Here is a 23367-nt window from a genome sequence, read left to right as displayed (position 1 = left end):
TTCCCTCTATTTGCCATTAACATTTCTTGAGTGTTTTCATGGATAAAGAAGATGTGGTTTATATACACAATGGAATACTACGTGGCAATGAGAAAGAATGACATATGGCCTTTTGTAGCAACGTGGATAGAACTGGAGAGTGTCATGCTAAGTGAAATAAGTCATACAGAGAAAGACAGATACCATATGTTGTGAAAACATATGGATCCTGAGAAACTTAACAGAAGACCATGGGGGAGGGGAAGGAAAAAAAAAGTTAGAGAGGGAGGGAGCCAAACCATAAGAGACTCTTAAAAACTGAAAATAAACTGAGGGTTGATGGGGGGATGGGGGGGCGGGAGGGTGGGGAGGGTGGATGATGGGCATTGATGGGGGCACCTGTTGGGATGAGCACTGGGTGTTGTACGGAAACCAATTTGACAATAAATTTCATATTAAAATTTTTTTTTAAGTTTTTAAATTTTATTTACTTATTTATTTATTTATTTTTAAGATTTTAAGTTGATTTATTTATTTTGAGAGAGAGAGAGAGAATGAATGGAGGAAGGGCAGAGAGAGAGGGGGACAGAGGATCCAAAGTGGGCTCTGTGCTGAAGCAGAGAGTCTGATGTGGGGCTCGAACTCACAAACTGTGAGATCATGACCTTAGTTGAAGTCAGATGCCTTATGAACTGAGCCATCCAGGTGCCCCTTAATTTAAAAAAAAAATGTATTTAAATCCAAGTTAGTTAACATATAGTGTAATAATGGTTTCAGGAGTTGGAATTTAGTGATTCATCACTTACATATTACTCTCAGTGCTCATCCCAACAAGTGCCCTCCTTAATGCCCATCACCCATTTAGCCCATCCCCCGCCCACCTCCCTCCATCAACCCTCAGTTTGTTTTCTGCCATTAAGATGCTCTTATACTTTGCTTCCCGCTCTCTTAAGAATCTTTTATGGGGGGCACCTGGGTGGTGGTTAAGTGTCTGACTTCAGCTCAGGTCATGATCTCAAGGTCCATGGGTTCACCCATGTCTGGCTCTGTGCTGACAGCTCAGAGCCTGGAGTCTGCTTCAGATTCTGTGTCTCCCTCTCTTTCTGCCCCTCCCCTGCTCACATTCTGTCTTTCTCTCTCTCAAAAATAAATAAACACTAAAAAATTTTTTTAAAAAGAATCTTTTTATGATTTGCCTCCCTGTTTCTATCTTATTTTTTCCTTCCCTTCCCCTATGTTCACATGCTTTGTTTCTTAGATTCCACATGAGTGAAATCCTATGATATTTATCTTTCTCTGACTTATTTTCCTTAGTATAATACACTGTATCTCCATCCACGTTCTTGCAAGTGGCAAAAGGTCATTCTTTTTGATTGCTGAATAGTATTCCATTGTATATATATTTTGCATTTTCTTTATCTATTCATCAGTCGGTGGACCTTTGGGCTCTTTCCATAATTTGGCTATTGTTGACAGTACTGCTGAAACATTGGGGTGCATGTGCCCCTTTGAATCAGCATTTTTGTATCCTTTTGGTAAATACCTAGTAGTGCAGTTGGATCATGGGGTAGTTCTATTTTTAATTTTTTGAGGAAACTCTACACTGTTTTCCAAAGTGGCCACACAAGTTTGCATTCCCACCGACAGTGCAAAAGTGTTCCCCTTTCTCTGCATTCTCACTAACATCTGTTGTTTCCTGAGTTGGTAATGTTAGCCATTCTGACAGGCGTGAGGTGGTATCTCGTTGTGGTTTTGATTTGTATTTCCGTGATGATGAGTGATGTTGAGCATCTTTTCATGTGTCTGTTAGCCATCTTCATTGGAAGCCATGTCTTCACTGGAAAAGTATCTGTTCATGTCTCTTGCCCATTTCTTCACTGAGTTGATAAGTTGAGTTTGATAAGTTCTTTATAGATTTTTAGGAGCTGGTTCTTTTAAAAGATCAGCAAAATTGATAAACTAGCCAGACTCATCATCAAAAGAGAGAGAGAGAGAGAGGGAGGGAGAAAGGACTCAAACAAACAAAATCACCAGTGAAAGAAGAGAAATAACAAACAACACCACATAAATACAAACAATTATAAGAGAATATTAGAAAAAACTATACGCCGACAAATTGACAACTGAAAAGAAATGGATAAATTCCTAGAAACATATAACCTACCAAAATGGAAGCAAGAGGAAATAGAAAATTTGAAGTGAATGATTACCAGCAAGGAGATTAAATCAGTAACTAAAAAACTCTCAACAAACAAAAGACCAGGATCAGATGGCTTCACAGGTGAATCTTATCAAACATTTAAAGAATAATTAATGCCTATTCTACTCCAACTATTCCAAAAATAGAAGAAGGAAAAATTCCAAATTCATTTTATTAGGTGAGTATCACCTAGATACTAAAACCGGATAAAGACACCACTGCCAATATTTCTGATAAACATAGATGCAAAAATCTTGAACAAAATACTAAGCAAACAGAACCCAACAATACTTTTAAAAAATCATTCACCATGATCAAGTGGGATTTATTCCTAGGATGTAAGGGTGGTTCAATATTCGCAAATCAATCAACATCATACATCACATCAACAAACGAAAGGATAAAAACCATACGATCATCTCACTAGATGCAGAAAAAGCATTTGATAAAATACAACATCCATTCATGACACAAGCCCTCAACAAAGTAGTTTTAGAGGGAACACACCTCAACATAATAAAGGTCACGTATGAAAACTCCATGGCTAACAAAGACAAGGATGTCCATTCTCACCACTTTTATTCAACATAGTACTGGAAGTCATAGCCACAGCAATTAGACAACGTAAAGAAATGAAAGGCATCCAAATTGGTAAGCAAGAAGTAAAACTCACTATTTGCAAATGACACAATACTCTATATAGAAAACCCCGGAGCCTTGTGGTCTTTCATTGCTGAGGAGACCCCAGGAAAGAAAGTGTGCAAGCTAATTTTGAGCTGCCTCTTTTTGTAGTCTTAAGAGAGCAGACCACCTGTTGTCTGACTATTACCCTCTATGTTTCTGTAGACAAGTCTTGTCTATACTTCTCACCATGGCTCAGCTCCAGACACGCTTCTTCATGCTTGTCTGGATTTGTTCAAAATCTCCAGACATGCTTTTGAACAACTTTTTTTTTGGGGGGGGGTGGGGGTGGCCAGGGTCTGCAGTCTTTTCATTACTAGCAAGATATTGTTCTTGATTCAGAGATATTCACATAGCATTTCCCACAGGTGCTTATCTTTACTTCATCTGTTGATGTACAGAGATTCTTTTTTTTTAAGTTATTTATTTTGAGAGAGAGAAAGAGCAAGTGGGAAATGGGCAGAGAGGGAGGGAGAGAGAATCCCAGGCAGGCTCCGCACCATCAGCACAGAGCCTGATATGGGGCTTGAACTCATGAATTGTGAGATCATGACCTGAGCCAAAATCAAGGGTCAGACGCTTAGCCTGCTGAACCAGCCAGGTGCCCAAGAGATTTTGATACATAGTTACTTCTAAATTACAAGACTGTCATATAGTCTTCTTGTTGAAAAAGTCTTTGAACTGGAATAAGAATTATTCTTGTAATAAGAGCTTTGCAATACCAGTATATGGATGTTTGTCGTTACCCAAACAGTTGTATATTTTTCTAAATTTGTAGACTGAACATTGATTTCTTTTTGTATAAATCTAATAAGTAAGTCATTGTTCTTAAGTTGAAGATGTAAATGATTCAGATTTCAGATTTTTAAAAAGTAAAAATCCAAATAATTTAGTGAGAGAATTCTTTCAGAAGTATTTTAGTTAATAGATGCAGGAAGAATGAAGAATTTTTACCATTTTGTAACTCCAAGTGAAATAATGGGTTTAAGTAGTGATTATCAATAGCTGCTAAAACTACTCATTAGGTAAAAGGCTGACAGAAAATATTATGATGGATGGGATCAGAATGACATCATCAGAGTCCAGATGTATATTTTCACATCATATAGAAAGAGATAAAAAAAAAAAACCCAAACAAAAACAAACAAACAAACAAAAAACAAAAAAAAAAAACAAAAAAAAAGAAAGAGATACAAGCTAATGCACTTCCTCATGTGATGCAATATGAAGCACATGATACTAGGTGTAAATATTCTTTCTGGGGAAAAAAAGCAAACCTGAAATCTAATCAAGTGTTTAGGTCTGCCTAGTGTACAGAATGTGTAGGTGGTAGAGGAACATTTAAAGAACTCCCTGGAGGGCTGCCTGTGTGGCTCAGTTGATTGAGTGTCCGACTTTGGATCAGGTCATGATCTCACAGTTCATGGGTTCAAGCCCCACATCAGGCTCTGTGCTGACAGCTTGGAGCCTGGAGCCTGGAGCCTGCTTCGGAGCCTGTGTCTCCCACTCTCTCTGCTCCTGCCCCACTTGTGCTGTCTCTCTCTCTCTCTCTCTCTCTCTCTCTCTCTCTCAACAATAAATAAAACATTTAAAAAAATTTGAGGAACACCCTGGGGATGTAATCAATGAAATCTAGAATGTAAGAAATATTAGAACAGATGACCCAGTTTCTTTAATAAATACATGGCAAGAAAAAAGGGAGGGGGAACTGTTAAAGTTTAAATAAAACATACTAATAATAAAGAAAACCCTACAGACTTCACCAAAAACTACTACAACTGATAAATGAATTCAGTAGTCACAGGATACAAATCAATAGTCAGAAATCTGTTGTATTTCTATACACTAATGATTAAGTAGTAGGAAGAAAAATGAAGAAAACAATCCCATTTACAACTGCACCAAAAATAACAAAATGCCTAGGAATAAACCTAATCAAAGAGGTGAAAGACCTGTACTCTGAAAACTGTAAAACACTGATGAAAGAAATTGAAGAAAACACAAATGAATGAAAAGACATTCCATGCTCATGGATTGAGAGAACAAATATTCTTAAAATGTTTATACTACCCAAAGCAACCTGTACATTATTGTAATCCTTATCAAGATATCAACACATTTTTTAACTAGAAAAAAACCCTAAAATTTATATGGAAACACAGGAGACCCCAAATAGCCAAAGCAATTTTGAAAAAGAAAAGCAAAGCTGGAGGTATCACAATTCTGGACTTCAAGTTATATTACAAAGCCGTAGTAACCAAAACAGTATGGTACTGGCACAAAAAGACACATAGATCAATGTAACAGAATAGAAAACCCAGAAATACACTCACAATTATATGGTCGATTAATCTTTGTCAAAGGAGATAAGAATATCCAATGGGGAAAAGATAGTCTCTTCAATAAATGGTGCTGGAAAAACTAAACAACCGCATGCAAAAGAATGAAACTGGACCACTTTCTTACACCATACATGAAAATAAATTCAAAATGGATTAAAGACCTAAATGTGAGACCTGAAGCCATAAAAATCCTATGAAAGAGCACAAGCAGTAATTTCTCTGGCATTAGCCATAGCAACATTTTTCTAGATGTGTCACCAGAGGCAAGGGAAACAAAAGTAAAAATAAACTATGGGGACTTCATCAAAATATAAAGCTTATGGGGGCGCCTGGGTGGCGCAGTCGGTTAAACGTCCGACTTCAGCCAGGTCACGATCTTGCGGTCCGTGAGTTCGAGCCCCGCGTCAGGCTCTGGGCTGATGGCTCAGAGCCTGGAGCCTGTTTCTGATTCTGTGTCTCCCTCTCTCTCTGCCCCTCCCCCGTTCATGCTCTGTGTCTCTCTGTCCCAAAAATAAATAAACGTTGAAAAAAAATTAAAAAAAAATATATAAAGCTTATGCACAACGAAAGAAACAATAAACAAAACTAAAGGCAATCTACTAAACGGGAGAAGATAATTGCAAATGACATATCCAATAAAGGGTTAGTATTAAGAATATATAAAGAACTGATACAACTCAACATTCAAAAACCAAATAATCCAATTTAAAAATGGGCAGAAGACGTGAACAGACATTTCTCCAAAGAAGACATACAGATGGCCAACAGACACATGAAAAGATGCTCAACATCACTCATCATCAGGGAAATGCTAATCAAAACTGCAATGAGATATCATCTCCCACCTGTCAGAATGGCTAAAATAAAAAACATAAGAAACAAGTTTTGGTGAGGATGTGGAGAAAAAGGAACACTCTTGCACTGTTGGCGGGAATGCAAACTGGTATAGCCAGTGTGGAAAAACAGTATGAAGGTTTCTCAGAAAAGCTAAAAATAGAACTACCCTTTGAATTGCACTACTGGATGTCTACCCAAAAAATACAAAAACACTAACTGAAAGGGATACATACACCCCTATGTTTATAGCAGCATTATTTACAATAGCCAAATTATGGAAGCAGCCCAAGGGTCCATAGAGAGATGAATGGATAAAGAAGATGTGGTAAATACACACACACACACACACACACACACACACACACACACACACACCCCAGAATATTATTCAGCCATAAAAAGAATGAAACCTTGCCATTTGCAACAACATGGATGGAGCCACAGAGTATATATGCTAAGCAAAATAAGTTAGTCAGAGAAAGACAAATACCATATGATTTCACTCATGTGTGGAATTTAAGAACCAAAACAAGGAGAGAGAGAGAGAGAGAGAGAGAGAGAGAGAGAGAGAGACCGACCAAGAAATAGACTCTTAACTATAGAGAACAAACTGATGGCTACCAGAGGGGAGCTGAGTGGGGTGATCATGAAATAGGTGATGGGTATTAAGGAGTACACTTGTGATGAGTACCGAGTGAGGTATGGAATTGTTGAAATGACTATATTGTACACCTAAAATGAATATATCACTGTATATTCACTACACTGGAATTAAAATAAAAACTTAATAAAAAAGAAATTGAGCTTAACAGAGGGGGGAGTTTTGAGGGTTCAGCTCTTAGAGGGATAAGGATTAGGAAAAGGGAACCCCCCAGGGACAATGTAAGGAACAGTAACTCTGGGAGAGAACAGGAATTTATGAGGACTTTTGCAATTTACTGAGACAAGATATAAATCCCTCTGTCCTTTCCCTTCCCAAATCATCAGTAACATCTTTCCTCAATACTGATTTTGTGGAAAAGGATTCTTTTTCACAGCTGAACTCTGTACTTGAATAGTACAGAGTAAGAGACTGTTCAAGCAAGAGCTGGAGGATGGGTGCAGGTAACAAATACCTGAACATGTGTCACTTTAAAATATAAAGATCATAAATAGAACCATTAAACTGAACTCTCTGGAGGTCACAGATGCAGCTCACCATCAGCGGGTAGTAATTTTTGTAGTTCCAGACACTCCTTATCGTTGACTTCTATCCCCATGTCTCCAAGAATGTTTTTCAGATCTGTGGCATCAATCTTTTCTCCTTTGAAAATACAGAAGGTTTATAGGTGAAAATTATAGAAATTAACTACTCAGTATTATGTAAGTTTAAGAGGTTCATAAGAAAATGTTATTGACCTATAGGATATGTACTTTTAAATATACTTAAAATAGCTTATATGGCATCATTCCCAGTTGGGGATTAAAGAGTGAAAGTAAAATGGAATGTGGAAATACAGTGTGTCATTAGAAGTCAAAGCAAATTTGTTCCTAAATTATTGATATAATAAAGGCTCCCTTAATTTGGGGGATAATGAACAGAATAAAATCTAGTTACCAAATTGGATAATGAATTGCCGAAAGAAATGATTATGGCAGGAGATCTTATATTGACTTATGTAATTGATTGCTGACAAAACCACATTATCTTGAGCTTTCCAAAACTTTACCTTATTTATTCATGTGCTTACCTAAAATTTAGCTATTTACATGTAGGTGAAGACATATATACATATATGAGAAAAAAATCTGTACAGTACATAGGACATGTTATCAAAAGCAAGTCTTATAGTTTATTTTTCAAACAGATAATCCAAGATCAAATGGATTTTATCAGGCAGAAATATTTTATATTTTATAATAACTTGGTAAAATGGCAAAATTAATACGGACAATAGACTACTAGGAATATAAAATTTTAAATATAATTTATTATAAAGCATTAGGGTTTCAGTGTCATAGAAACTCACCTGTAAACTCTTTCATTTTCATTGTCACATTTTTCAGATCAACCTTCCCACCACCTGTAAGACAAAAAGCAGTCACAGACCAACAATGAGACTGTTCCTTCTGCTTTCTCTACTTATGATACCTGTCCCCCAACTAGAACATTGATATCATCTTGAATTTTAGTTCCAGACTATTATATTACATTTTTCATCATATTTACTTAGATATAAGAATGCTTTTTACAGTTTTTTTCCTCCACTTTGTTTCATGCATCTCAGTTTTTTCCCCTGTATTCAGATTCTGTTACTTTGTTTACAGTCGGTTTTTTGTTCTCCTGTTAACTATTTATACATTTCTTTTGGTTCCTGATGCTGTAAAATTTTATATGACTGTTTAGGTACAGGTTGAAAATATATTTTTTAAATTTTTTAATTAAAAAAAATTTTAAGTTTATTTATTTTGAGAGAGAGAGAGCACACACACAAGCAGGGGAGGGGCAGAGAGAGAGGGAGAGAGAGAATCTCAAGCAGGCTCCACATTGGCAGCACAGAGCCTGACACAGGCCTTGATCTCACAAACCCTGAGATCATGACCTGAGCGGGATCAAGAGTCAGACACTTAGCCAACAGAGGCATCCAGATGCCTGAAAAAAAATTTTTTATTTGACTTAGCTCTCAGTGTTCCCTTTCAATATAGGACAACAGGGAAGGAAGGATAAGAAGAAATGAAATGATAATATATAAATAATTCTGGGAAAACATTGTATAAAACAAAAACAGTATCATCTTGAATGAGGATAAAAGTCCAAAATAAAATCGGATTATGATAGATTAAGGATGCATATTGTAATTTCTACAATAACCTTTGAGGCTTCTAAATTAACAAGAAAAATAAAAAATAATTAGTCCAAAAGGAAGGCAAGAATGGAAGGAAACAGAAAGTTGAACATGTGGTACAAAAACGGGAATTCAGTAAAGTAGATTTAAACACAAATATGTCAGTAATCTCATAATTACCACTAATATTGCAAAAATGATTTTCAGATTGCTAATTGTTTCGGGTTTTTGCATGCTAATTGGTTAGGATTTTTGCATTGTTTGTTTATACAAAGATTAGCCTGTGATTTTCCTTTTTTGTGTTGTCTTCATCAAATTTCGGTATAAAGATTATGATAGTTCCATAAATCAAACTGGCAAGTGTTTCTTGTTTTTATATTTTTTGAAGAGTTGAGTAACGTGGAAATTATTTCTTACTTATATGCTAGGTAAAATTCATCAAGGAAGTGATCTAAGGCTCAAAATTTAAGAATTTAAAATATCTGAAATCTAAGGATTCAGAGAAGTCAAAAGTAAAAGGATGGCTAAGTATAGACCATACAAACACTAAGCAAAGGTAGAGTAGGAATATTAACATCAATCAAAATAGGCTTTAAGAAAAAGCTTTTCTTGTAATAACAAAAAGAAGTTTAATTCACCATGAAGATGTTATAATTCCAAACTTGTATGCTCGTATTAACACGGTCTCAAAAAAAAAAACAAAGAAAATTATAAAATTATAATGAGAAATAAAAATCCAAAATTACACTGAGAGAAATTTTTTAAAGTTCATTTATTTTGAGATAGAGAGTGTGCGAGCAGAGGTCAGGGGCAGAGAGAGGGAGAATCTTAAGCAGGCTCCATGCTGTCTGCACAGAGCCAGATGTGGGGCTCAAAGTCACAAATTATGAGTCATGACCTGAGTCATAAGCCATCTAGGCACCCAGGGGGAGATATGATACATCTTTGTCAGTAGTTAATAGAATAAGCAGATATTAAGATATTAAATCCTTAAGACTTCAGGATATTTGAACAAGAAATTTAACAAAGTTGATTTAATGGAGATATAGGCAACACCGTACCCAATAATTTCAGAATGCATGTTTTTTCACATAGGGAATATTTAGCAAAAATCACCATGTACTGGATTATAAAGCCAAATCTCAACACACTAAAAAGTAATGGCTATAAGCAATTCAAAAATAATAGTAAGGAAAGTGTCACTTAGAAGAGCACTAAATAGAATAAATCACCTAGGAATAAAGTTAACAAAAGAAGTACAAAGATCATACTTCAAACACTACAAAACATTGTTGAAAGAAATAAGACAAAACTCTTAGCAAAATAGGAATAGAAGGGAACTCCTTTAATCTGATAAAAGTGATATATATAAAACTTCAATAAGGTAATACTTAATGGTGAAATATGGAAACGTTTCTCTTCGCGATCAGAAATGAGGCAGGCTGGGGCACCTGAGTGGCTCAGTCGGTTGAGTGTCCGACTTTGGCTCAGGTCTTGATCTCATGGTTCATGGGTTCAAGCCCCACATCGTGTTGACAGCTCAGAGCCTGCTTCAGATTCTGTGTCTCCCTCTCTCTCTGCCACTCTCCCACTCATGTTCTGTCTTTCTCTCTCTCAAAAATAAATAAACATTGGGGCGCCTGGGTGGCGCAGTCGGTTAAGCGTCCGACTTCAGCCAGGTCACGATCTTGCGGTCCGTGAGTTCGAGCCCCGCGTCGGGCTCTGGGCTGATGGCTCAGAGCCTGGAGCCTGTTTCTGATTCTGTGTCTCCCTCTCTCTCTGCCCCTCCCCCGTTCATGCTCTGTCTCTCTCTGTCCCAAAAATAAATAAACGTTGAAAAAAAAAATTAAAAAAAAATAAATAAAAAAAGATAAATAAACATTAAAAAAATTAAAAAAAAAAAAAAAAAGAAATGAAGTAGGAACTCCTGGGTGGCTCAGTCGTTTAAGCATCTGACTCTTGATTTCAGCTCAGGTCACAATTTCATGGTCCTAAGATCGAGCCCCCACATCAGGTGTGGTGCTGAGCATGGAGCCTGCTTAAGATTCTCTCCCTTCCTCTCCCTCTGCCCAGCCCCCACTTGTGCGCTCTCGCTCTCTCTCTCTCTCTCTCTCTCTCTCTCTAAAAGAAAAAAAGGAAAAGAAATGAGGTAAGGATGTCCGCTATCATCACATTTACAATACTATACTGGAAATTCTAACTGAAGCAGTAAGGCATGATGAAGAAATAAAAGGCATAATGATAGAAAAGAAAGAAAACTGCCATTATTTGGAAACATAATTATATATGTAGAAAACTCAGGAGGATATTCAGATAATTATAATTTATAAAAGTATAGAAAGGTTGCTGGGTACAAACTCATTACACAAAAATCAATATTTTTTATGTATCAGCAACAAACTGAAAAAGAAAAAAATTTAAATATACCATTTTCAATATTATAAAAAATACCTAAAAATAAATCCATTGCATTAAATGCAAAGCTTTACCTAGAAAATTATACAATAGCCAGCCTGGGACACCAGAACACCAAGAAGGTGATGTTAACTTTGTTAGTCCAAGCCACTGTTTGGACTGTGAGGAAAAGGAAGATGCAGGCCGACCCACCTGCCCCTACTCTGGCACTTTCAGCAGTAAACAACTTCTCAAAAATAAGTTTGAACACATAGGTGTGAAAGTTTGTGTTCAAGCCAGGGATTGTAATAGCTTTTCTTATATTCTAGAATATACCAAAACAAAAGTAGATTCCGATGGGGACGTTGTTCAAGATGGAGTCAGAGTGTTCATCAAAAAGAAAGCACAGCTAACACTTTTAGGAACAGAATTGGTCTAAGTTGAAGAGTTTGTGTTCAACAACCCCAACAAGAAAAGAAACTTGTGGCTGTGGAGAAAGCTTTAATATGTGAAACCTCGGGACTAGTCTGGCTGTAAGCTCCTGGAGGCTTGTGGAAGTCTGCGGGCTTAGGAAAAAATCACGTGACTGTTATATGCTTAAGGTTTATAATGTATAACTGCCTTATGAGGAAAATACAGTGATGCATTTTGAAAACGAAGCCACTATGTTAGACTCTAGATGATGTTATTTGTATTCTTTTTAGAGGACAGAAAATGAGAAGCCATCACTTTTGGAGGGTCATTTTTCTACTTTTTCCCTTCCTTTTAAAAAATTCATGTGTAATTAACATTCAGTAAGTTTTAGATGTACAATATCCTAATTACACAATTTTATACATTTCTCAGTGCTCATCAAGATAATTCTACTCTAAATCCCCTTTACCTATTTCACTCACCTGCTCCACTCACTTTTCTGTGAAGGAAAAAAAATCCTACTCTGCACTTAACTCTCTTGAATCTTTTCTGTTAGAACTAATTCCATTACAGTTGCCTTTCTGAGAGGATTTTGGGAAACGTATTCTTAATAGGTATGCAGTCATTAGATCTCTGTTGAATGGCCTGACTGCAAATCCATTGGCATTTTCCTGACCAGTTGACAGCTTTTAAAATTTAGAGGTAGGAAGTTCTGACTTTTAATCATTAAAATTTTTTTTTTAGTGCTCACAAGTTTATATTTTTAGGTTTGTAAAGATTCTTGTGTATTTTCTAAATACACTGACAAAACAGATTTGGAGGTTTACATACGTCTTAGGACACTTATACATTAGGCAGGTAAATTACATTAAAAAGATTGGTCTTCATAAAAGATCTTCCCAGAGAGCATTAATATATATTTTTAAGATTTTATTTAAATTCCAGATAGCATTAGGGGTGCCTGGGTGGCTCCGTTGGTTAAATGTCCAACTCTTGATTTCAGCTCAGGTCATGATCTCACAGTTTGTGAGTTTCAGCCCCTCATAGGGCTCTGTGCTGACAGCACAGAGCCTGCTTGGGATTCTCTGTCTCTTTAACTCTCTACCCATCCCCTGCTCACTTGCTCTCTCTCTCTCTCTCAATAAATAAATAAAAAAACATTAAAAAAAAATTTAAATTCCTGATAGCATTAATCTTTTCCCTCTGCTTTTACTGTGATTATCTTAAGTTCTCTTAGTCTGTCAATAAGATTTCAGCCACATCTATTTTTTACTTTGATGTTTATAATTTATTTAGTAATTCTATAATGATTGCTTAGTACTTTGTTTCTTTAGTTAGGCAATTCCCCTTGTTTTATTTTTAAAATTTAATTATTTTTTAATTTTATTTTTTATAGTTTCAAGTTTTAATTAATTTTTTTAAATGTTTTTTTTAAAATTTATCTTGAGAGAAAGTGTGCATGAGAGGGGGATGGGCAGAGGAGAGGGAGAGAAAGAATCTTAAGTCTGAAGCCAGGCTCCATCTCAGGACTGTGAGATCATGGTGTGAGCTGAAATTAAGAGTCAGATGCTTAAGGGGTGCCTGGGTGGTTCAGTCCGTTGAGCGTCCGGCTTCGGCTCAGGTCATGATCTCGCGGTTCGTGAGTTCGAGCCCCGCATTGGGCTCTGTGCTGACAGCTCAGAGCCTGGAGCCTGCTTCAGATTCTGTGTCCCCCTCTTTCTCCGCCCCACACCTGCTTGTGCTCTGTCTCTCTGTCTTTCAAAAATGAATAAACATAAAAAAAAAAAAAAAGAGTCGGATGCTTAAAACCAACTGAGCCAGCCAGGCGCCCCTCAAGTTTTTACTTAAACTCCAGTTAGTTAACATATAGTGTAATATTACTTTCAGGAGTAGAATTTAGTGATTCATCACTTCCATACAACACCCAGTGCTCATCACAAGTGCCCTCCTTAATCCCCATCACCCATTTAGCCCACCCTCCCCACCTTCCCTCCAGCAACCCTGTGGGGATAAGCTTAGGAATCCCCCAGGTTTACACCAATGGGTTAACAAGGCATAAAGAAATACAGTCATAAAATGCTCACACCCAAGTTTGGGTAAACTAGATTGGCACTCCAAGAATAGGGGGGTGCAAAGACACCCCAAGAATAGGGAGGCACAAAGCTGCCAGGAATAGGGAGGAGCAAAGGCACCCCAAAATAGAGAGGGGGTGCAGAGGTCCCAGAATAGAGAGGGAGAGGCAAAGGCCTAAAATAGGTATGGTGCAAAGGTGCCCAATAGATAGGTATATGAAATTTTTTTTTAATGTTTATTTATTTTTGACAGAGAGAGAGAGAGAGCATGAGCAGGAGAGGGGCAGAGAGAGAGAGAGGGAGACACAGAATCCGAAGCAGGCTCCAGACTCTGAGCTGTCAGCACAGAGGCCGACACGGGGCGTGAACCCACAGACCGTGAGATCATGACCTGAGCCAAAGTCGGATGCTCAACTGACTGAGCCACCCAGGCACCCCTGATAGGTATATGAAATGAGCAAGATTAGATATTCAGGGTGGAAGCACCCCCAAGGTAGTACTACAGAGAAAATCTGCTTTCACAGGAGAATAGGGCCAGGTTAGGTAAATTGGTGAATTGGACTATGGACTGCTGTGCTGCAGGCAAAGCAGCCCGAAGCGGGAGATGGTTAACGTCAGAAAAGCTGCCTTATTAACCCTGAGGTTATTTCCCCTATCTGCCTTATCCCCTAGGCTGGCAAAGATAAACAGGTATGATAAAGAGCGCCCCCTGTCTGCTGTTAACAACCATCTACCCATCTGCCTGGTGCCCAGATTTTGTTTTATATTGACCCAAACCCCAAACACTGTATATCTTCAAAACCCCCCTTTTCCCTCACGTCCCCAAGTTAATGTTCCTAGTTTGTCTCTTTGTACACACCCATTACATTTGGGTGTAAGCCTTCTGATCTGAATAAATATGGGGCAAGGGCCCTTATTCGGGGCTCTTGTCTTTTCCCCAGACATTATCCATCTCTTGCTTTAATCTTGTGTCCACTCTTTTGCTGGTCAAAAGAGAACTTTAGACTTAGAGTCTATGACACAACCCTTAGTTCTTTCTCTATCATTTGGAATCTGTTTCATGGTTTGTCTCTCTTTTTAAAAAAACATTTTTAATGTTTTATTTATTTTTGAGAGAAGAGCACAAGCAGGGGAGGAACAGAAAGAGAGGGAGACACAGAATCTGAAGCAGGCTCCAGGCTCTGAACTGTCAGCACAGAGCCTAACAAGGGGCTCGAACTCACTGAACCATGAGATCATGACCTGAGCCAAAGTCGGATGCTTAACCGACTGAGCAACCAAGGCACCCTTGTCTCTCTCTTTTTTTTTTTTTATAAAAAAATTTTTTTAAGGTTTATTCATTTCTCAGAGACAGAGCGTGAGCGGGGGAGGGGCAGAGAGAGAGAGGGAGACACAGAATCTGAAACAGGCTCCAGCCTTTGAGCTGTCAGCACAGAGCCCGATGCAGGGCTTGAACTCATGGACTGCAAGATCATGACCTGAGCCAAAGTCAGATGCTTAACCGACTGAGCCATCCCGGTGCCCCTGTCTCTTTTGGTGCCACCATGTTATGTAACCTTCTCATTTTGAGATCTAGTTTTATTGAATCCATGAAATTGCTCCGTAATATGAATTAATTGTCAAGTACTTCTTTTTGGTTGTTCCTTAGGTTAAACTGACTATATTACTACGAGATGGAGTTATTTGTTTTTTGCATGCTATCTTCCTTCCATTCCATCTTGTTTCCTTATTTTTCTTTTGCTATTTTTCTCTGCTGTGCTAATGCTAGAATTGGTGCCATATCCTTTCTTTTCATTTTGCATATACTTCAGCAGTTGTGTTCAGATTTTCATTTTATTCTCAGGATTTAATGTAACAATGTTTAGTTGCTCTTTTGATAGCATCTCAGACCAGTTAGCTTTCTTCAGCTAGATGCATTTAAAGAAAACTGTTCTACTCACTTCTATTGTAATCGGAGAGTGTGGTGATATGTTACATGGTCTTCATTATATGTGAGCCCTGCTCCCATATCTGAGGTTTGGTTTAATGTCCCAACAGAGTTCGTTGCTCTAGTCAAGTAGAATGAACTCGGTAAAGACATCTAACCAAACCAAAGATCTGTGCATGGGATGGTATTCTTGGGCTTCCCATCAGACCTTCAATTCTGCCTGTAGCTCTTTGTTCTTGTTCACTTTGTTAGGTATTGGAGGAAAGAAAAACTAGACAGATTTTGGTTTTTTCATCATCTCAAACTGGAATCCTCTGGACCGGTTTAGATAGTATTAAAATAAATTGAAGATTTGAAAGAACTTACTCCTAAAACTCTCTGTGCCTGTCACCTTTTGTTAGAGTGACAGGTGGTGGTGGACAGTTGATAGATGCAATTATTTGATAGGTTTTTGCAATTATTATTATTGGTCTCTCGATTTTTTTCATTTCTTTGCTCAACATAGGTAATTTATTTTACGCTGGAAAAATGTTCATTTTATTAATATTTTCAACATCTTAATCTCATGTTATATATAACATATTGTAATAGTATTATTATGCTTGATAGCTAGTATGTTTTTAAAATTCTTATTATGTTTCTCTCTATCCCTTTTTAGTCTTTCTGACTATATCAGAATAGCTGAGGCATATATACTGGAAATAACCATCCGTCAATGTTTTAAAGATTTTTATTTTTTATATTTATTTTTATTAAAAACATTTTAAACGTTTTTATTTATTTTTTGAGAGAGAGAGAGAGAGAGAGAGAGAGAGATAACAGCAGAAGGGCAGAGAGAACAGGAGAGAGAGAATTCCAAGCAGGTTCCACACTGTCAGCGCAGAGCCTGATGCAGGGCCTGAACCCATGAACCATGAGATCATGACCTGAGCTGAAATCGAGTTGGACACTCGACCAACTGAGGCACCCAGGCACCCCAACCGTTAGTCAATTTGAATCATTCTTCATCATAGGCTGTTCTCTTATTGTTCAGTGTTTCTTTTAAATGTTTCTCATTCTGTTTTCATTTTCTTCTTTATTCTTTGATCTGAGAATGGTCTGTAAGTACTCTCACCAATTTTAATTATTCATAGTAGAACACTCTCTTAAAGAAGAGACAGGATGTGCTTTCATGTGAAACTTGAATTCAGCCACATCCTTTAAAAAATGCCCTGTTGATACTAAATACACACTATCACTGGTCTATGGATACTCTCAAACCCAAGCTGTCCTAAAGGGAATGCATTTTTATATACAATGCTTACCATCAACTGGTAGGTTTTGTGAAAAATCTTCAAGTTCTTCGTGTGACAGCTTAATCCCCATATTTTCCAGAAATGGGACGAGGTTATTCATAGCCACCTTTCCTCCTTAGGAGAGACAAATTATCATAAAAACAACCGAGATGTAGAAAAACTCTTTACTAATCCATGTATATTATGGTTATCACTTTACTCATGAAGACTTTAAGGTCCAGTAAAAGCTAGTCAACGGTATAAGGAGGGTCAATTTTAAGACTAGATGTAGAGTCTCATCCTCAGACTATCTTTTTGTTCATATCAACATAGTGCAAGTTCGAAAAGGGCTGGGTAATTTCCTAGGGATTTATGGCATATATCACATATCCATAAATATTGGGAAATACACATGTGAAATTTTTAATGTAATAAAAATAAATCTGTGTATATGAAAAATAAGAGAATATCACAGATATATCTGTTTTCTCGTCATACTTCTCACTCACTTTGAAGAGCCTTCACACCATCCAGCAGCCCTTTTTGATACACCTTTCCTTCAGCTGTAAGAAAAGACATGATTCATGGTCAGAGAAAAATAATAAGGGAGATTCACCTAAATAATAAATATTCTACAATTTTCCTCCTATTTCCATAATTTCAAAAAAATAGACTTTTTAATGATTTTTCTGAAATGTACCTAATTTCCTCTCAAATAGTGACAAAGTTGGTTTGGAGAAAGATTTTTAATGAGGCAAATTTATTCACTTTTGCATAAAAGGCAAGGATTAGTGGCTTAAAACTTATAAAACATATCTCATTTGATTTATTTTTACCTCCGACTTCTTTCCTTACATTCTTTCTTTTTCCATTTTTACATTTTCCCACTTACTCTCAGGAATATTAGTGGAACTAAGGACAACAATACACATATCTTATTGGCAAGATTAAGGGAAATAGCTATTGATTACCATAATGAAAATGAAATGACCCTGATTTTTTGGGTCACTTAGTTTTTATTCTAAAATAAAAACTAAAATTTTAGTTTTATTCTAAAATAATTATTTAGAATTATTGTAAATAATGCTAAAAGTTTTCAAAAATGATTAAATAAAACAAAACAACCTATAACAATCTGACAGCATTTTAGAAGAAAATCTCACAGGCAAGTAGTCTAAACCCCTTGAAGTATACATATATATTTTAAATCCTTACCATCAACTGGTAGAGTTTTTACTAAATTAAAGTATTCCTTGTCTGTGACCTCAACTTTCATGTCTTTCAGAGCACTGTCTACATCACTGACATCAACTTGCTTTCCTAGAAAAGACAGAAATGGTGATAAAAAAGAACTTGCGAAGAACACAAAATTAGTGAGTTTGATTACAATCAAATGCTGTTAACTAGCAATATTTTTACTCATGTGCCATTAAGATGCCATTTCATCGGAACTTAAGAATCACATAATCTATAACAAACAAAGAAATTAAAATAAAAAAACCTTTTTTAAATGTTTATTTATTTTTGAGAGAGAGAGAGAGACAGAACATGAGTAGGGAGGGGCAGAGAGAGAGAGAGGGAGACAGAATCTGAAGCAGGCTCCAGGCTTTGAGCTGCCAGCCCAGAGCCCAATGTGGGGCTCGAACTCATGAATGTGATCAAATCACGCATGACCTGAGCTGAAGTCGGACACTCAACCGACTGAGCCACCCAGGCACCCCCCAAAATTAAAATTTATTATCACCTTGGCTGGTTTATAAATATATAAAAAATAAAATAATAATTTGGGTCTTTTCTTCACAAAATAGAAATGTAAGTAGTTCTCCTGATGGTTTGAAATTGTAATTATGTTAGGAGCAGTATAATGTTAGGCACATAAATCGAGAAAGGTACAAAGATGACATGCCTTAATATGAATTAATAATTAATATAATATATATATAAATACACATAGTGGTACTTGTTAAAAAGTATGTTTCAAAACAGGTCCTCAGGCTTCCACAGTAATTTTTGTTTTGTACTATTTTTATGGTAAATAATCTTTTGATTATTATACTTTTGTAACTTCAAGAAGGAAAAACAATTTTGGTTTAAGTAAGCCTTTTGTTTAAATCAGTGTAAAGGGAACCTCTGAAGTTTGCTGCCTAGAATCCTAAGCTTTTAGTTCACAAATTAGATATGTTGCATATTTCAAGTGCATATGTCTAGTATAAATTTCTTTTTATTTATTCTGCTTAGGAGTCACTTGGCTTCATTAGATTTATACTATTTATCTGTTCTGGAAAGTTCTCTTCAAATATTGCCTCTGTCTTGCTTGCTTTCTCTTTTCTTCCTGGAATTCCAAATAGATATATATAAGATTTTCTTATCTATCCTCGGTGTCTCTTAACCTCTCTTTCATAGTCTCCATTTCTTTGTCTTTCTGTGCTATATGCCTGGTATTGTCTTTCTCTGTCTGACTGACTTAGTTCACTTAGTATAACGCACTCTAGCTCTATCCACATTGTTGCAAATGGCAAGATTTCATTCTTTTTGGTGGCTGAGTATTATTCCACTGTATATATATACATCTTCTTTATCCATTTATCAGTTGATGGACACGTGGGCTCTTTCCATAGTTTGGCTATTATTGATAAATGAAACTAAGAGCTGGTTCTTTGAAAGAATTAATAACATTGATAGCCTCCTAGCCAGACTTATCAAAAAGACAAGAGAAAGGACCCAAATAAATAATATCATGAGTAAAAGAGGAGAGATTACAATCAACACCACAGAAATACAAATAATTATAAAAGAGTATTATGAAATTTTATATGCCAATACACCAGACAATCTGGAAGAAACGGACAAATGTTTTAAATTTTTACTATTTTCACCTCTCAAAAGTCTTTTTGGTTCTTTACCAAATTGCTTGCTCTTTCCTTATGTGTTCCAGCCTCTCTTTTGATTATTAAACTATATTAAGCATGCTTATTTAATAATTTTTGGTCTGATAATTCCAAAATCTAAAATCTCGGGGCACCTGGGTGGCTCAGTCGGTTGAGCGTCCGACTTTGGCTCAGGTCATGATCTCGCAGTCCGTGGGTTCGAGCCCTGCATCAGGCTCTGTGCTGACAGCTCGGAGCCTGGAGCCTGCTTCAGATTCTGTGTCTTCCTCTCTCTGACCCTCCCCCGTTCATGCTCTCTTTCTCTCTCTGTCTCAAAAATAAATAAACATTAAAAAATAAAAATAAAAAAAACCAAAATCTACAATCTCTGCTCATCGGCTAAATGTTGTTCATTATGGGGGTCTTACTCATGGTGACTTGTTTCTTTGTATGTTTAATAATAATTTTAAACTATAAACTGCTCTTTATGTGAAATTTTTGTTTTGAGAAAGAGAGTACCCTTCAAGACAAGAGTCAGATTGATTCATTCTAGATTATCAGTGCATGAGGTCAGGCGACACTTCAGGAGCATTAACATAGCACATCAATACACAAAGACCATTGCTTATTATAGATTATCCCTTAATTCAGTAGCCTTGGCTATATCCTCCTTGCTTCAGAGAAACAGCCGTTTCTAAAGTTAGTCAAAACATCTTCAGATCTCACATTAAGATCATATTTAAATCTGACAGCACTATATACAATTATAATCTCTACTGCTACCTGAAAGTATCCAATATTGTTTTGACTAGTTGGTTACTAATAATGGACTATTGCTACTTTCTCCCCATATTACTATCCATGGTGGAGATATGATTACTATCATATCACTCTCAATCCAGTGACTCTATTTCCTTCACCGGTGGAGAAGAATTCTACTTCTGTAATTACAATTTCTGTAGTTCAAGAAGGGTCCATATCCTAAACAGATCATTTGGAAACTTCAGTACCACACTCTGATTTAATATTATTTGTTGGTGGGTCTTGTCTTCAAAGTGAAAAGGGACACAGTAGGCTAAATATGCAATAATTAGTTTAGTTTCTCTTGAAAGATCCAAGTCCTTAACAGATATAATATTGGTTCAAGTGACTGAACATTGCCCTTTCTAGAGATTTCAAACTGGTAAAACTAAAGGATAGGTGACATACTTTTGTAGTAATTATTACTTGGTGCTTTGATGCTGCTCAAAGAAATTGCTATCATAAAGGTAGAAGTCCACAGTAAAACAGATGATATAATGACTAGAGAGAATGCTGTAGCAGATCGTCTTATTAAATAGACTGTGCAGAAAAGAGTTAACACAGCAAACCTAAGTCTGCGATCTTTACAAGAGCCTGCTTGCCAGGTGGCACTTGGCTGGCATACGGGAACTCGGATTTCAGAATGTTCCCTCCAATATCAACTGATAAGCCTAAGTCACTGTGCCTAGACTTGTGCAAACAATGCGATTCATGGTGAATATTTGTTTTTCTTCTGGGAGTCTGGTATATTGAGAGTTGTTAGGCAGAGAGTGCCTATGTGACAAGCCTCCAATAAAACACCTTGGGCACTGAGGGCCTAATGGGCTTCCCTGGGCACACACGTGAAACTGCATTTTTGCTGCTGGAGGGAAAGTATGTTATGTGTGACCCTTCATAAGAAGGAGAGCATAGGAAGCCTTCACATAGATTCTTCTAGAAGCTGCCTACATGTTTTTCTCTTACTGATCCAGCTATATCCTTTGTGTTTACCCTTTGCATCATACAGTTCTATGGGTTTTGACAAGTGCAATATGTCACGTATTTACGAGTACAGTAACATACAGAATAGTTTCACTGAACCAAAATTCCCTTGTGACTCTCGTGGCCATCACTCCTTCCTATGCCACCCCCCGTAAACTCCTGGAAACCACTGATCTTTTAACTGTCTCTACAGCTTTCCCTTTTCCAGAATGTAATATGTTGGAATAACACAATATGTATGTAGCCTTTTCAGACTGGCTTCTTCCACTTAGCAGTATGCATTTAAGATTCCTTCATGTCTTCCCATAGATTGATAGCTCATTTCCTTTTATAACTGAATAATATTTCATTATGTGAAGGTACCACCATTTGCTTATTCATTCTTTAATTGAAGGTCATCTTATTTGCGTCCAAGTTTCAGCAATTATGAATAAAGCTACTATAAGCATTTGTGTGCGGTTTTTGTGTAGACATGCTTTCAGCTCATTTGGGTAAATACCTAATTTGCAACTGTTGGATCTTATGGTAATACCGATTAAGTTTAGCTTTGTAAGAAATTGCCCAACTGTCTTCCAGAGTGACTCTACCATTTTGCATTCCACCAACCATGAATAAGAGTTCCTTTTGTTAGCCATTCTAATAGGTACGTAGCATTCTCTCATTGTTTTCATTTGCAATTCCCTAATGACATATGATGTTGACCATCTTTTCATATCCTTCTTTGCCATCTGTAGATCTTCCTGGGTGAGGTGAATATTCAGATCTTCTGTTCACTTTTTAAAAAATGTTTGTTTATTTATGAGAGAGAGAGTGTGCAAGGGAAGGGCAGAGAGAGATGGGGCAGAGAATCTGAAGCAGGGTCTGCGTTGACAGCAGAGAGCCCAATGCGGGGCTTGAACTCATAAACCATGAGATCATGACCTGAGGCGAAGTCAGATGCTCAGCCAACTGAGACACCCAGGTGCCCATGTTCACTTTTTAATTAGGGTTGTTTTCTTATTGTTTAGGTTTTTTTTGTTTGTTTGTTTGTTTTTTAATTTTTTTTTCAATGTTTATTTATTTTTGGGGGGACAGAGAGAGACAGAGCATGAACGGGGGAGGGGCAGAGAGAGAGGGAGACACAGAATCGGAAACAGGCTCCAGGCTCTGAGCCATCAGCCCAGAGCCCCACGCAGGGCTCGAACTCACGGACCGCGAGATCGTGACCTGGCTGAAGTCAGACGCTTAACCGACTGCGTCACCCAGGTGCCCCCTTATTGTTTAGTTTTAAGAATTCTTTGAATATTTTGGATATAAGTCCCTTATCAGATATGTGTTTTGCAAATATGTCCTTCCCGTCTGTGGCTCATTTTTTCATTTTTAAAAACTAAAGTTCGTGGTTTTTTTTAAAGTTTATTTATTTATTTTGAGAGAGAGCATGCTCACCCATGCAAATAGGGGAGGGGTAGAGAGAAAGATAGAATCCCAAGCAGGTTCCGTGCTGTCAGGGCAGAGTCGGACATGGGGCTCAAAATTCATGAACCACGAGATCATGACCTGAGCCTAAACCAACAGTCAGACACTTAACCAACTGAGCCACCCAGGCATCCCTAAACTAAAGTTCTTTTTGAGTGACCTCTTATAGATAAGAAAAACATGTGTAGGATCAGATTCAAAGATTCCATTATAGAATTACAAAATTTGACTTCAATTTTGTAAAGAAATACTTGGAATGGTCAGATTATAATATCCATGACAATAAGATCTGGCAAAGCCAGGATTTTTACCTCCTTG

The 23367-nt window shown here is 37.0% G+C and overlaps 1 protein-coding gene and 1 pseudogene across 1 annotated transcript in view; one reads left to right on the top strand and one right to left on the bottom strand.

The window, feature by feature from the left end:
- LOC124513566 (uncharacterized) overlaps window positions 1-23367 on the bottom strand; it is a 158950-nt gene that overhangs the window by 10431 nt on the left and 125152 nt on the right. Inside the window, exons 49-53 of the mRNA XM_047081691.1 lie at window positions 18161-18265; window positions 17455-17508; window positions 16976-17080; window positions 8049-8102; window positions 7238-7342 (exon numbers count right to left, since the gene is read on the bottom strand). Of these exons, the coding sequence (XP_046937647.1) occupies window positions 7238-7342; window positions 8049-8102; window positions 16976-17080; window positions 17455-17508; window positions 18161-18265 (423 nt within the window). The remainder of the gene's footprint in view (window positions 1-7237; window positions 7343-8048; window positions 8103-16975; window positions 17081-17454; window positions 17509-18160; window positions 18266-23367) is intronic.
- On the top strand, window positions 11405-11770 carry LOC124513578 (iron-sulfur cluster assembly 1 homolog, mitochondrial-like; annotated as a pseudogene).

The sequence above is a fragment of the Lynx rufus genome, unplaced genomic scaffold (genome assembly GCF_022079265.1).
Source record: "Lynx rufus isolate CCGP_SWC_20201006 ecotype Redwood Valley unplaced genomic scaffold, mLynRuf1.p SCAF_18, whole genome shotgun sequence".
Taxonomy (NCBI): Eukaryota; Metazoa; Chordata; class Mammalia; order Carnivora; family Felidae; genus Lynx; species Lynx rufus.
The sequence above is the reverse complement of the archived record's forward strand: the minus strand, read 5'-3'. Positions and strand labels throughout refer to the sequence as shown.